This window comes from Saccopteryx leptura, chromosome 2 (assembly GCF_036850995.1).
Source record: "Saccopteryx leptura isolate mSacLep1 chromosome 2, mSacLep1_pri_phased_curated, whole genome shotgun sequence".
NCBI classification, from domain to species: Eukaryota; Metazoa; Chordata; class Mammalia; order Chiroptera; family Emballonuridae; genus Saccopteryx; species Saccopteryx leptura.
In genome coordinates this window covers 123,473,083-123,489,499 of record NC_089504.1, presented here as the reverse complement: position 1 = coordinate 123,489,499, position 16,417 = coordinate 123,473,083, and the positions used below count along the sequence as shown (strand labels likewise).

The window sequence follows — 16,417 nt, the reverse complement described above, 5'->3', positions numbered from 1 at the left end:
AGGTCCCTGGCTCGAGCAAGGGGTTACTCCATCTGCTGAAGGCCAGTGGTGAAGGCACATATGAGAAAGCAATCAATGAACAACTAAGGTGTCGCAATGCACAACGAAAAATTAATGATTGATGCTTCTCATCTCTTCGTTCCTGTCTGTCCCTGTCTATCCCTCTCTCTGTAAAAAAAAAAAAAAAAAAAAAGATCAGAAATTTGTCTTAGATTTCTCTATGCTATTCAATATCATTTATAGCACATATTAGGCCCTCATATTAATGTGGCATAATAACTATTCATCAATTACATATTTAACTTAGTCTTTTACCACCTTAAACATATCAGTATGTTTCTTCACATACCTTTTCTTTCGTAGGTTTTATTTCTACCTCCTCCACTTTTCTTTCTAGTTGGCTTTCTAGCTTTTTAATTTTCTTTTGGAGTTCTTCAATTAAACTTTGTTTATTATCTATCAGAGTTTTACCCTGAAAAATAATATGCATTTTAACATTTTATAAGTAAAAAAGTATCAAACAAAATACACAACAAATTTTCCAACTACTGAAATTTTCAGAGACTATAGCTTACCATACTTTCTAAATGGCACTACTGATATATAACATGGTATCTATTTCTTCATTTTAATAAGATGTACTACTCTAAAATTACAAATAAAATGGAGGTCACTGAAGGAATTAGCTAAATTAATCAATTCATATGTCAGTAAATATTATATATAAAATTAAAAAGTGGGAATCTAAGTGCCACCTATATATTATAAATCAATGACATTATCACAAATATAAAATTACCTGTAATCCACTAGTTAGTCTTTTTATTTGCCTTTTCAGTTCATCATTCTCTTGATCAATTTCATCTTTCTCTCTAAGTATTTTATTATAAGCTTTTTGTTTTTTTTGTAGTTCATTAGTTAAGTCATTCAAATTATCAGTTAGTGAATTTTCTCTGTTTTTACTTGTTTTAAGAGCATCTTTCAATTTTGAAAGATTTTCACTTAATTCTTCAATTTGTGTCTAATATAAGATAAAGAAAAAGGTTTAATTCATAAATATTCACCAAGTATCAATGATAAAAGCAATATAATATGAAAATATACCACTAAAACTTAAGAAGGAAGTTTTATTCTAATTATTTAAGTATACATGGAAAAAAAACCCATTAAATACACATATTTTTTCATCTTCATTTTTAATGTATCAAGTCTACTTTGAGGAAAAAAATAAAACAAAACATAAAGAAAGTTTAAAGCAGTTCATCTTCAACAAACCCCTAGAACCAAATTTTATCAAATAAGCAAATGTTTCACAATTGCTGAACTGAACTAATTTATTAAATAAATAAGTATATATGTCAATGTACACAGCAATGTTTTGAACACTATGAAACATAAGAGAAGTGTAAACAAAATCTCTGAATTGAAATAGTTTCTAGTCCACTTTGTAAAGACAAGTTATAAAAGGAGTAACTTGTAACACTAGACAGTATACATAAGAAAGTATATATAAAAAAGGAGTTCCTAGCTGCCCTATCTAGTAACAGTGATGGAAATACTGGTAATAAAATATGTTTTATTGAATAAATTATTATAGCCAAATGTATTACTAATAAGAATAATAGGCAATTAGTAGTATTATAATGCAGTTAGAAGAAAAACAAACTTTCCTGGAAAAGTCAGAAAAGGCTTCCAGAAAAAGGTGGTGAAGAAGACATCAAGAAAGGGTTATTCCTGCTTATATATTTATTACTTAATGGATTTTTTACTGCCAACTATGTTTATAATTTTGATAGTTTCAGTAGAAAATTTTTAAAATTTGAGTAAAATCCAGTCCTTATACAGTTTAATGGTGGTAAGGTGCATATACATAAAAACGAAGAGTAAGTCAAAATTACAAACAAATACAACACACAAAAAGATTTTTCATTTTACTCAGAATATAGTATAATAAACTTTGTGTAAAGAAATTTGAAAATCGTTATGAAATATATATATTTTGGAAAAATAGTTTAAATTACCAAACCTATCAATAGAGCAGGTAAGAAAATAATAAAATACATTGCCAAAAAATAATGAATAACTTCAAAAGAAGACTTCAGAGCTAGATAGTTCTATAGATTAAATGTCAAGAACTACATGATTTCATAAACTATTTCAAGGGGTGAAAAAGAAGAGCTTATTAACTCATATTATAATTGAGCAAAAACTAGATAGAAAATTCTGAGGTTGAAAAAAAGATCTATTTACCAATAAAAGAATAAAAATCATGAAAAATGTTTCTTAAATTTAATTCTATTCAGAAGAGTAGCTTCAAATGGCCTATTCTTTGCTAATTCCACGACGATGAGCAGTACATAAGTATAATAAAAATATCTAGTACTAAAAAAAAAGTGGATTCTCCTCCAATGTAATTATCAAAAAGTTTTTATATTAATGAATGTGTTGATATTCACCTTTAGCTCTTTAGTATGTCTATCAACAATCTGTTGAACATTGAGATTTGCCTCTTTCTGAGAAGTTGCAGAAATAATACGTTCTTCAGCTGCTGCTGTCATTTCTGTCCGCAGTTCTAAAAGTGCTCGACTAAGTGCCTAAAAATGACAACAGATACATAATCTTTTTTAAAACATTGATATTTTATAATGAGCACAATGCAATACTTTCAACTATTTCCTAAAATACCATATGTTTTTACGAACTAACAACCCAACTTTTTCAAGTGAATTTCCTTTAGTAATTAAACTCAATTCTTTAAAAATTTAGTATAAGAGTTCAAAAGCTTGACAGTAACAATTCTGGGAACCAAGCATTATATCAGGCAATTTATATTATAAAAACTAGGTATGTTTTGCCTGACCTGTGGTGGCACAGTGGGTAACAGCATTGACCTAGAATGCTGAGGTCACAGGTTTGAAACCCTGGGCTTGCCTGGTCAAGGCACATATGGGGAGATCTGATGCCTCATGCTCCTCCCTACCCCTACCCTCTGTCACTCTCCCCCTTCTCCTCTCTCTAAAAATCAATAAATACAATCTTAAAAAAAAAGGTATGTTTTATTTTCAAATATGCAACTTTTGATATTTATCTGACTTACTCAATACATACTTCCTATGAAATTAACTGAATTTAAGTATACTAGGAAAGTTATGAGATTAAAAAAGGTTTAAATTTGCCAATACATTTCATGTGTTAGCACAGAAAAAGAAAAGCGACTTCTAAAACAATTGAGTACATCAAACGAGATAAATAAACTAATAAATCAGATAATTCACTGACCAATGTTTTTTCATAAAAGTATCTCTGTGACCTTCTCTAACCTGTCTTATTCACTGTCATATATCTCTCTAACCCCCAATTTGCCCAAAATTATTTAATTATTCAAATTTCTCAAGCTAGCTTCACAGTAGCACAAAATCCCAACAGTAAAGGAAAGAAAAGAATGGAATTAAGATTGCCTCTTAATTTCTAAAGATAACCCACAAATCAGATTGATGACAACATAAAAAGATAAACTGGCCTATATCTGTATTTAAAAAACATCACCACTAAGACTGTTTAAAACAATTATCTTTTCTTTTTTTTTTTAGAGAGAAAAAGAGATACAGATGAGAAGAATTAACTCGTAGTTGTTTCACTTCAGTTGTTCACTGATTGCTTCTCAGACATGCCTTAACTGGGGAGGTGGGGCTCAAGCCAGTGACCTTGGGATCATGTCAATGATCCTACACTCAAGCTGGTGACCTTGGGGGTTTCGAATCAAGGACCTCAGCATTCAAGGTCAACACACTATCCAATGTGCCACTGTCAAACTAAAACTATCTTAAAAGATCCTGCTTAGCAGCGAAAATTACCCTCATACTCTATTACAACAGAGAGACATATACTATTATCTTTGTATTCTAAAAGCAATCTACCACATGTGTTTCCTGAATGTTAATAATTTTCTGTCCTTACTTACTTTTTGTTGTTTCTCTTTAAGGGCTAATTGGCTCTTTAATCTATCCACTAGATTTTTCATTGTCGTTGTTGGAGCTCTTGAATTTGCTTCTTTTTGAGCCTGAAGTTCAGATTTTAAACTCTGTGACTCACTTTGTGACTGATCCAGGCGGTACCTTAAATCCTCTACTTGTGCTTTCATTTTTTTAATTTCATCTGTATGGGTTTCCTGGAGCCTAATATAAGCAAACATATGCATTTAGTAGAATGGTTGCTGCAATTAACACTTTGATTGATGCAAATTTTATATTAAGAGCAAATGTTTAATACTAAGTATTCTTACAACCCAAGTCTTGATCCTAATGCAAAAGAAATTATTATTATTATTATTATTATTATTATTATTAAGTGAGAGGGGTGAGGCAGACAGAGAGCCTCCCCCAAACACCTGGCAAGCCCCCAACCAGGCGTTTGCTAGGCAATTGAGCTATTTTTGCACCTGAGATGAGGCCATGGAGCCATCCTTAGAGCTAGGGTCAACTTGCTCAAACTAACTGAGCCACGGCTGTGAAAGGGGAAGAGAGAGAGAAAAAAGGGGATGGGACGGAGAAGCAGATGGTCACTTTTCCTATGTGCCCTGACCAGGAATCGAACCCAGGACTTCCACACACCAGGGCAACGCTCTATCACTGAGCAAACCGGCCAGGGCCAAAAGAAATTCTTTATTGTACTTTACTCTTGATCTTAACATCAAACAGACTTTTTTCTTTCTAGTTTCTGTCGATTACTTTTGGTAATGACTGCATCAAATAATTTTGTGGCTCTAGACAATACAGAAAATGAACCAACAGCACTTTAAGTACTATGTGTCCTGTAAGATGTGACTATTTCCTCTTACCAGGGTTTCTCAACCATAGCACTATTGGCTGTTTGACTGCATAATTCTTTGTTGGGGGGCAAGGGTGAACTGTCCTGTGCAGTATAAGATGTTTAGCATCATCCTTTGCTTCTACACACAAGATGCCAGTAATACCTTCTAGTTGTGACAATTGAAAATGTCTCAAGACATTACCAAATGTCCCTAGGGGGTGGGAAAGGAAGATAGCATAATTACCTCGATCCAGAACCAGTGTTCTATACTGCCATGTTGCAAAGACAAAATGAACTTCCACAAAATTACATGTATTATTAATTTGTTTAAGGTTCCAAAGTCACTGGTACTTCAGCTATAACTAATATCTTTATCTACAGATATGGAAGTAGATATTATCAGCAGACATAAGTTATTTCAATTAATCCTATTGTTCATTCACATTTAGTAAGTCGATATACTAAATTATATCCAGTTCACTTTGTATTTAGATACTGCATTTATAAGGTATCAATATGGAGATTCAAATTATTAAACTTTGACCAGTGAAAAGATTGTATTAAACTATGAACAAGTGTTAAACACTCTGAGACTTATTGCTTACAGCAAAATACTTGTCAATTTAATCATCAAATTGTGAAAATGTAAAGTTTTACTAAAGACAACACAAAGAGCTATAATTTCCTAACACCCATTAATATATGTATTCTGTGGACAAAAACAGGGCATTGTAAGAAATCTAATTGAAAGTAGATTTCACAGGGTGATCTGATCATAAATTCCTGAGCAGGTCACGGTGGACAGTCACATCCCAAGTTTATAACTTCTTTAGTAAAAGGTTTTATCTTTGCTTTAAGCAAGACCTGTCCATTTTTTTTAATCTTTTTTTTTTTTTTTTTACATCAAGGTTAATACACCTTTAACATGACTCTTTTTCAGACCCCTGGAAGACAGCACATAATCTTGTTAATTATTTTTAGTCCAATCCCTGCCTTGCTCTCTCCCACCTTCATGTGATCCTCATTGCTGTTCCCTTCCTTAATCCCAAATGCAAAAAGAAACCACAAACTTTCATTCTAGGAAGCATTTTTTGGTCTGTAGAGATCTTGATTCCAAGTGTATTTCTGTTTGACTCAAACTCTGGTGATCCCTTATAAAATTTTCCTACAGGTTTGGATGTTCTTGTATCAAAAATACCAGTTTGCACATGGAAAATAAGAGTATAATTGTAGACTAAAATAACGTGGTAAAGTACAAAACAACTACTCAAGTATTTTAAGTGGCAAAACATTATATATTATAAGATAATTTCAAAGGATCATTATTTTCTATACCCAGGAATTAGGTCCTAAAGCAGAAGCAATTTTATGCTCTAAAAACATGACAAGAGACTTTATAAAAAATAACACTCATGTATAAAATTTAATAGAATGGGGACAATTAGATTAAAAAGATATCATATACTTCTGCTAATTCTCTTTTAAAGAACAATCTCTTTAGAGTGATAGCTTCTTAATAAATCAAAAGTAGCATTAATTGTGTCAGAGGAATCTTGAAATAAGTGAGTCAGGAATCAAAGGTTCTAGTAAGAGTTTCAGAGCAGGAACAGAGATATACGTCAGGAAGTTCAGCATTCTCATTTTTTCAGATAAGAAATTAAAGTGCAGAGATAGTTTGATAATGATTACAAATGCATACCTATAAACTTATTTTAGGTTTAAATTCTATATACGGATATACTGAGCATTGTTTAAACTCCAATGAAGAAAATGAATGCTGTAAACCTTGTACTATCACTATAATAACAATAGTTAATTTTTCATTCAACAAATATCTATTAAGCCTTTATCATTTGCCAAAACCTGTTATAGGTGCATAAACAAAAGTTCTCTATTTGTTGATTTACAATTTTCAAGTTACTTTTGTATAAAAGGGCATTTAGCCTTCAAATAATCTCCCGAAGAGAGCCAAGGTGAGTACTGTTGTTTCCACATTACAGCGGATGAAAAGAAACCTTGACGTGGTGAAAAACAGGATCTGGACTCGGTTCTGGGTTGGCACGTGAATCAGACTGACTAGATTCAAACTGAGATTTCCCCACCTCCTCCCAGGCATGTCGCTGAGCCTTCCTGCAGCCTAGTTTCCCACGTGAAAAACCAGGAGAATATAACCTATGGCATAAGTAGCTCTGAGGATAAAACAAGATAATACATAAAGTTTTCAGAACAGTGTACGACACAGAAAACAGGTTTATCCTTGTTCATTATTACTGTGTGCCTATTGTTCTAATGCATTTCTGAGGCTTACCGTAATTTGGTATTTTCAAATTCTTTGATTTTTAATTCAGTGATTTCTTTTTGTCTCTCTAAATCTTGAGATACTTTTTTTAGTTTGATCAAAAGTGAGGCAAGAGAGTCATCTTGTTCTGCTACTGTTTGTTCCATTTCAGCCAGACGAAGAAAATGCTTGTCAGTAGGAACTGGAGTAGGAGACTGTTTTAGTAAATCCTATGAAATATGAATAAATTAGCTATAAAGATGTACAACTCAATTTCATGCTTATTCCATAATTTTAATGTGGTTCCTCTAATATTCAAAAATAATATTTAATCTAATATAGGCATGAAAGCTTAAAGAAAACAGAAAAAAAGATCATATTCTTTGTATTCCCAGCATCTAGCACGTCTCTATATATACTGAAGGATCAATAAATGTGCACTGAATTAATGAGTTAAGAGCCAAGATTATAAGGTTTGCATGTTAGAAGATGAAAGATCATTTCACACACACAGAGGACAGACATCAAAAAGGCAAATATAAATTAAATTCAGAACATGAAAATCAATTAGATTTAGGTGAACTTATAATGAGCAGAATTTGAAAAAAAGACTGAGGTCTGATCATGGCAGTCTTGAAGTTCATGGCTAAAGAACATGAACGTGGTTTTATAAGAAGGAGTGAAATACTGAAAGATGTGTTCTCTAGACTCTAGAGAACAGAATGCTCAGAGCTGTGTTTCTAGAAGATTACTCTGGCAGCAAAGCACATCAGGATGGCTTCTAAGTCCGCCCCCACCCCCGATAAAAAGAGCTAAATTTTCAATTATATGGTCTCAAAAATCTATGAAGAATAGAACAAAATTCTTAGAATCTTACCGAGGCTGTTTGTTTGAATTTACTGAGTGAACTATCAGCCTGTAGTTCTAATTTATGATGAAGAATATGAAGGTCTTCCTCATGTTTCTTAACAATTTCTCTTTGCTCCTGTTTTACAGCAAATTAAAACTTTATCTTAATTATTATTTAAATAAATTCATATTCTAAAGATCTTAATATTTGTTATCTTCACTTTTCCAAAATCCCTATGAGATAAGGAAGGAACCATATCTGAATGTATAGATTTACACCAGTATGCATTTCTGCTAGTACACACTCAAGTTCACATGTTCGGCCTTAAATCATAATTTAATCTTTTTTTTTTTTTTTTTTTTGTATTTTTCTGAAGCTGGAAACGGGGAGAGACAGTCAGACAGACTCCCGCATGCACCCGACCGGGATCCACCCAGCACGCCCACCAGGGGGCGACGCTCTGCCCACCAGGGGGCGATGCTCTGCCCCTCCGGGACGTCGCTCTGCTGCGACCAGAGCCACTCTAGCGCCTGGGGCAGAGGCCACAGAGCCATCCCCAGCGCCCGGGCCATCTTTGCTCCAATGGAGCCTCGCTGCGGGAGGAGAAGAGAGAGACAGAGAGGAAGGAGAGGGGGAGGGGTGGAGAAGCAAATGGGCGCTTCTCCTGTGTGCCCTGGCCGGGAATCGAACCCAGGACTTCTGCACGCCAGGCCGATGCTCTACCACTGAGCCAACCGGCCAGGGCCATAATTTAATCTTAATATTAGAATAATATATATCCATTACCTTTTAATGTTTCTAAAATTTTTTTAAAAGGTAGATTTCCCTCTCAACGTTCTAGCAAATTTGACTTCACTTATTACTAATGTGACAGATTTCATCCTAACTTATTGATTTAATCTTTACTTATAAACTCAACTGGTATTTTTCATGGTTTCATCATGCCAGGTATTCGTGATTTAGTCAATCAGTAACAGAAAGATATATATACATAAACTGTCAGTTTTACTGACAAATCTGTGAAAGTAACAATTCCTAAATAGAGTCATTTGAAAGCAAGAAATGAACTACCACTTTGGGGCAGAATAATATTTGCATTTGACTAAAAAAGATGATTAAAAATAAAATAGCATAACATAATAAAATACCTCTCTGGCTTTTTCCAGAAGATGCTGATACTTTTTTAACACTTCTTCCTTTTGATTTAATCTTGCTTGCATGTTTGCAATGCTTTGTTGAGCAATTTTCAATTTGTGATGTGACTGTGGTTCGACCTCTTTTCTGTCCAGCTCAGCTATAAGCTTTTCTCGTTCTGCACTGGCAGGTAAATGAAGCCTCAGTTCATTGATTATTTTGTCTCTTGACAGAATATTTTGCTCTGCTAACCGTAAAGAAGATTCTTTTTCTTTTAGCTTCTGCAATGATCAAATCATAATAAATTATAGCTGTTCTTTTCAAAAAAGTTTAATTTGAATTTTAGATTAGTTATGTTAAAAAAAGTTTCCCTTTATTTTTCACAACACATTTATAGTAGCCAAAAGATATTAATAAGGTTAAACTGATTACACTCTATGTGACAGCTAAATTATCATATTTTATTTATAAGACTATCACATATGTTAGAAATTTCATTGTTATAAAGAAAATAAAATTTAAGGTACTTTATTTAGATCTTGTAGTTTTAGAACTAGAAATGTGTGATGGTGCTAAATTTAAAAAGAAAATGTAATAAATGGTTCCTTTGATTTCAGTCCATTGACGATCAGAGCACTAGAAGAGTAATTCATAAGTCAGCTGGGAATAAATATTGGAACATTAGACTATTGTGAAATCTGCAGTTTGTGAAAACAAAACAGAGAAAAGTGCTGACTCTTCACTCAGTGGCAATTCATAAATGACAAGTCTTACAATTACTCAAGAAAATCTGTTCCTTCAATTGACAGAAAAATGTACAACTTTATTAGCAAAACTATTTAAAACTATATTTACAATATGTTTATATGTAAACTAAAATTAAAATTATATTGTTCAAATTATTTTCAATATAATTTAATAAAAGAAGACATTTGATCCTCTTGATCAAGTTTAAGACCTAGATTAAAATAAAAAAATTCTAGCTCTCCTTCAAACCCTTTAACCACCCACAAAAGGAGTTACTAAAACTAATTCAGAGTATACAACATGCACTTCAAATAAAACATAAAAATAAATAAGGTTGAAAACAATTATTGATCATACAGAAGGTAGTATATTGCTCATAAAACAATCAAATGTTCTTTTTGTTTCACCACTACTGATCAGCATGCCCAAAAGTAATAATCATTAAATAAATAATGAATTCAAATTAGTCATATCTGTTGTTCTTTATTGGCTTTTAGAGCATGAGAGGAGAATAGAAAAAGAGAGTGGAATTAGCAAGATTCATCATTCTATGCATCGTCCCCATTAAAAAATATTACATGTAGGGGCAAAGTAGGTTTGCAGTTATGAGTATACAAGTTTATTCTTATTTATTATTTTATTTTCCATACGAACAACTGTAAACCTACTTTTGCCCCACCTTGTGCTTAAAAAATTCACATACCCAATAATACACTAATCAAAATGCAAATTTTTCTAATTACCTCTTCAAGTGACTTGCAGGTTGCCTGTGTTTCTAAAATTATTCGAGCATTCTCCTTAATTTTTCTTAGAGCAATCTCAAGTTGATTTGGAAGGGGCAAATTTGGGTCTGGCATTGATCCTGTAACCTCTTCAAACTATTAAAAATAGCATTAAAAAAACAGTTGTAGCATTGAGAAAAACAATATTAATACTTACAACTATATGACAAGACATGGTTAAACCGTACTTACATTGGAAATATAAAAAGGTAACAAATTAAAATTCCATCTGACTTTAGAAAATTTTTCTCTTGGGTAACATTATAGGCCATGCTACATGAGTAGCAAAGAGAATTGATAACTCATACCTTTTGTGCTGCATTTAGTATTTCATTTTGCCGATGTTCAAAAATATCTAGTTGACGTTCCAGCTCAACTTCTCTTTGATCCCAGGCCATTTGCCTTTCTTCATGAAACTGAAAAAACAATTGTCAGACATACAAAGAGACACTCACCAAGCAAATAAAAATTTTTACATACATTTTCTTATTTCATTTTCACAATCACCCTCTGAGGTCACTATTACTATTTTATGGGAAAAGGAAACAAACTACGAGAGGTAAAGGAACTTGCCTAAGATCTCAGAGAAAGGCAGACGTTGACTCATTATTTCAATCCATCCGTGCACCCACCATTCATCCACCCATCCATCTATCCATCCAAAACATATATCTTTAATGACATACTATGAGCCAAGCATTAGGCCATGCAAGCATAACAGTGAACAAAGCCAAGTCCTTTTCACCATGGAGCTAATATATTTACCAATGAGGACAGATAAAAGTGTTTATGTATTCCTCCTTTTTAAGTTTAAGACTACTATCTCAACATAAATATGTATTTTTATAGCAGTTTAGAAAATTAAAGAACAATATTTTATACCTCAAAAATGGAAGCTAAATTCATGTAGGAGAATAGATATATTCACTCATACAATGTTTCTATGTTTAAAATCTTAGCAACAAGACATCAAAATAAATATAAAATGAAACCTTATTCAGCTGTACAATTTCTTCTTCTAGACTACTGATTGTATGCTCATATTCAGAAATTATATTATTTAAATATTTTATTTCTTCTTTATCCTTGACCAATTCTCGATTTAGTTTAAGTTCTTGAAGACGAAGTTCTTCTATTTTCATATGCCAACTGGTTACCTAAAGATTTATAATTATATACACAAATGTAAATGCTATACATGTAAATAAATTTCTCCACAATCCTAATGACTTTAATTAAAATTAATGGACATTCTATAATAAAATATAAAATTATCCTTTGTTGGGCCACAGGGCAGTTTAGAATTTCCATAGAATTTTCTAAAAATATGTGGGTTCTTAAAGCATTCTTCAAATTATTTTTGAGTGGCTATCACTAACATTCACTTTCATTTATCCATTTGCTTTCATATACTTATTGGGTACTTACTTTAAGGATGTAATTAAAACTTTGGTTTTACTTTCAAAGATAAAAATCCTAAATATGCCTGACCAGGAGGTGGCGCAGTAGACAGAGCATCGGATTGGGATGCTGAGGACCCAGGTTCAAAACCCTGAGGTCGCTGGCTTGAGTGCAGGGTTGAAGCCTTGAGCAAGGGGTCACTCGCTCTGCTGGAGTTCCCTGGTCGAGGCACATACGATAAAGCAATCAATGAACAACTAAGGTGCCACAATGAAGAACTGATGCTTTTCATCTCTCTCCTTTCCTGTTTATCTCTGTCTCTCTCTCTGACTCTCTGTCTCTGTCAAAAATAAAAAATAATAAAAAAATTTTTTTAAATCCTAAATAATTCCCATTTAGAAAATAAAATTTAGTTGCAAGATAATAACTTTTGGCCCTGGTTGGTTGGCTCAGCAGTAGAGCATCAGTCTGGTGTATGGAAGTCCTGGGTTCGATTCCCAGTCCGAGCACAGAGAAGTGCACATCTGCTTCTCCACCCTTTCTCTTCTCCTTTCTCTCTGCCTCTCTCTTCCCCTCCCGCAGCCAAGGCTCCATGGGATCAAAGTAGCCCCCGGGTGCTGAGGATGGCTCCACATTCTCCACCTCAGGTACTAGGATGGCTCTGACTGCAGCAGAGCAATGCCCGAGATGGGCAGAGCATCGCCCCCTGGTGGGCATGCCGGGTGGATCCCGGTCAGGCGCATGCGGGAGTCTTTCTGTCTGCTGCTGCTCCCACTTCTCACTTTGGAAAAATACAAAAAAAAAGAACAAAAAACAAACAAACAAACAAGACAATTTTTCATTTAATTCCTTCAAGTAAGGGTAAAAAAATTACATTAAAAATGAATGGGGGCCTACTAATTATAAATAATTTTAAACAAATAAGATTGTGAAGAGAATTCAATTGATAACCACTACAATGTTAAAAATAATTATAATTTGAATTTAATTAATTTATATAAACTTTTCTGGAGTATTTAAAATTCTTTAATATTTTAAATTCTAAGCATTTTTACTAAAACCATTGCTTAGAGAGTCTCATTTTATTTTTATAAATAGATATTCAAATGGGCAAAGTCCCTAATTTATAAAATCTCTATTAATAAGTGATAATTGAAATATTGGTCATATATCAAACATATTTCACATAGGCACATATTAAGAACTTAAAATTACGTAACTCTTGGAAATGCTGAAGTTAAAAAGCAGTGTTTTACCTTTTGGGCTCCCCTGGCATCCTTTAAAGTGCTTATTAACTCTTCTAGTCCCTTTAACTTTAATTCCATCTCCATTGTTTTGTTCTCCATATTTCTATGTTCTTGTTGCGAATTTTTCATTTCTTGCATTATCTTCAGTTTGTCATTTTGTAACTGAACCATTGTTTTAGAGAACTTCTCCTGCTGTGCCAAGGGCAAAGCTCCACTAAACTGGCGTCGCAGAGATTGAACTGTTTGGCGCAGATGTTTTGCTCTGTTTCTGCCCTCCAAACGGGTATAATAGAGAGCCTGTTCTTTTTCATCAAGTTTCTGTTCTAAGCGCAAGTTAGAGGCCTCCATCTTCTGCAGTTTCGATGTAAGCGACTCTAATTTACGAAGAGCAGTAACCTCACTAATCTGAAGAGAGACGATGTGCTGGTGCAACTTGGCAATTAGTGCCTTTTCATCCGACTGTGCCTAATATAAAAAATGCATATATTTGTAGTAAATTTCAAGTTTTTACAGTGAAACTTATCAAGGAAGTAAGATTTACTAAATAAAATTTAAAAGTGTACTACATGAGATCCTACGAAACTCTAACCTTGCTTTAATACAAATTACCAAACATTATTGTTAAACAAAAAACAGAATCAGTCGTGTACCATCTGAATTTGAAATCTGCCTAACAGTTGGAATATTACCGCATTTTTCTTAACTTCCGTATGTAAACTATAATAATAACGGTATAATAATAATGGTATAATAATGTAGACAATGCATTTTTTAATTCTAAAAAATTTTATATGAGAATTTTAAAAAGCTACATAAAGCTGAAAAGAAATATTGTTATGAAAGATTTATTACTTCTCCTTACTATCTTAACTTTGATCAGCAGTCAGCACAATGTATTTGTAGACATTTAAATGCTCTTCTGTATAATAAATGGTATTTCAAATTAAATAACCTAATCAGGTTACCGTTAACAAGAATAAGAGCCTCTAATTGATATATTCTCTAATTAAAACTATAAAATCATCCCAATAATCTAATGTGAACATAGGAAAAAGAAAAAATCCATATAGAAGAGGTAAAACTATACATACCTGATAGTCTAACAGCTGCATTCTGATAGACTCTACTTCTTTTTCCCTGGATTGTTGTTGAGCATTCAAAATTTCAACTTGCCTTTTGGCAATGTCAGAAATCTCTCTCAGTCTAGGAAGTGATAGTTCAGAAACAATTAGGTATATATTCTATGTAATAAATACCAAAACTTCAAATTTTTAGACCCTTGGAAAGCAATTAGGTTCCAGCATCTCTTCTTTGTATGAAATACTAAAGCAAAGTTTCTTAAACTGTTTCATGAAACAGAATGCCATGAAAGTATAAAAAAATACTCCAGTCCCAATATCCCTCTCCTCTTGGAAATTCATAATATATAATATCTTATTAAATGTTGTGAGAAGTTTTAAAGTGAAAAATTATCAAAAACTATACATACACAGCATTTTAAAAATGTTATGGCCAAAGTACTCTTTTCCCATACTTTTTTGTCATTTTGTAACTGACACTTATTATCATAGTTTGGCATAGCTAGAATAAGGAATTAAGTAGCTTTATTTGATGTAAGTGTACATTAAGAATATAAAAATTTTAATTTACTAGGTTCTCTAGGTGGCTTAATATATGTTTTGATTTATTTTAATTTACAAGTTATCAGAAATATGAAAAAGATTATACACTTACTACATTTACAATAAATGGGGGGGGGTGACTGGTAGTGGCACAGTGGATCGAGCATTGACCTGGGACAATGAGGTCCCCAGGTTTGAAAACCAGAGGTCACCAGCTTGAGTGCAGGCTCATCCGGCTTGAGTACAGGCTCACTAGCTTGAGCATGGGGCTTCCAGCTAGATCGTGGGATCATCAAAATGATACCAAGATCACTGGCTTGAACAAGGGTCACTGGCTCAGCTTGAGCCCACCAGGCAAGACACGTATGAGAAGCAATCAATGAACAACTAAAGTGACTCAACTACAAGTTGATGCTTCTCATCTCTCTCCCTTCCTGTCAATCTGTCTGTCTTCCTATACATATAAAAAAGGAGGGGTGTGATGGTAATTTGTTAAATTTCCTATATGACAACTGGCATAAGATTACACAGGTAAAGTAGAGTGCATTTTACTCTGGGTTGGAATAAGTAGTTCAGTGTGACAGGCAAGTTAGGTTTCCTCATATTGATTAGAAACTCACTGACAGTTCTATGCTTTAATTAAAATATAATAAAATGAATAATATAATTTAGTTTATTTCAAAAGGTAAGGTCCATAAGGTGAGAGGAAGAAAGAAAAGGATCCTTCACAGTGAAAATGATTGGGAATGACTGATATTCCCAAAAGGATATCAAAACTCCAAAAAATGGCTATAACACTGGGAAAGCCATAAAACCCTTTTTTACTAATTATTTGTACTTGACAGATCAACTCAGGGATCCTCACACTTTTCTTTTTTTTTCTTTTTTATTGAATTTATTGGGGTGACATTAGTTAATAAAATTATGTAGGTTTCAGGTATACAATTCTATAATACATCACCTGCATATTGCTTTATGTGCTCACCACCCCCAGAGGGAATCTCATGTACTGAAGTAACACATCATTACAACAGAAAGTGAATACAAGCATCTATCTGGTACATAGTATTTATCCTTACATATAGTTCATATTCCTAGCAAGTAAACTGTTCCCATAAATAAAATGAAAGTAACAATGTTACTTCAAGGTTATTAAGTGTAATTTTATAAGTTAATATATGTTCAATACCTAACACAGTATATAAAGTAGACACCCAAAACTGAATCAAAATCTGAATGTTTCATTATATTTTACAGCAATCTTCTAAATAGGTGGAAGAGGTACTATTTCTGCCCTAATAAAATGAAAAAAACTTAAGTTTAATAAATTAATGGATCTTCCCTCCAAAAATAATTTAATATGAAGAAGAACTAGACCTCATAAGATCTTGATTCCCAGTTTAACTCTTTCTGCAACATTACTCCTGGACTCTGAAAATTTGAATCTTGAAAAGTGATTACTTCTTCAATATTATTATTTATACCTATTAAAAACCAATCTAGTTAATATTATTTAATCATGTTCTTCTAAAAAGGAATTAGTATTA

General features: G+C 32.9%; 1 protein-coding gene across 6 annotated transcripts in view; it reads right to left on the bottom strand.

Moving 5' to 3' along the window:
* CEP290 (centrosomal protein 290) overlaps positions 1 to 16,417 on the bottom strand; it is a 107,274-nt gene that overhangs the window by 28,060 nt on the left and 62,797 nt on the right. For all 6 annotated transcript variants that reach the window (XM_066368667.1, XM_066368666.1, XM_066368668.1 and 3 more), the window contains 12 exons: positions 14,340 to 14,451; positions 13,258 to 13,713; positions 11,593 to 11,757; positions 10,909 to 11,016; positions 10,562 to 10,696; positions 9,086 to 9,352; positions 7,965 to 8,072; positions 7,118 to 7,317; positions 3,962 to 4,175; positions 2,457 to 2,594; positions 800 to 1,021; positions 350 to 472 (listed from right to left, as the gene is read on the bottom strand). In XM_066368667.1, coding sequence (XP_066224764.1) covers positions 350 to 472; positions 800 to 1,021; positions 2,457 to 2,594; positions 3,962 to 4,175; positions 7,118 to 7,317; positions 7,965 to 8,072; positions 9,086 to 9,352; positions 10,562 to 10,696; positions 10,909 to 11,016; positions 11,593 to 11,757; positions 13,258 to 13,713; positions 14,340 to 14,451 — 2,248 coding nt within the window. The remainder of the gene's footprint in view (positions 1 to 349; positions 473 to 799; positions 1,022 to 2,456; positions 2,595 to 3,961; positions 4,176 to 7,117; positions 7,318 to 7,964; positions 8,073 to 9,085; positions 9,353 to 10,561; positions 10,697 to 10,908; positions 11,017 to 11,592; positions 11,758 to 13,257; positions 13,714 to 14,339; positions 14,452 to 16,417) is intronic.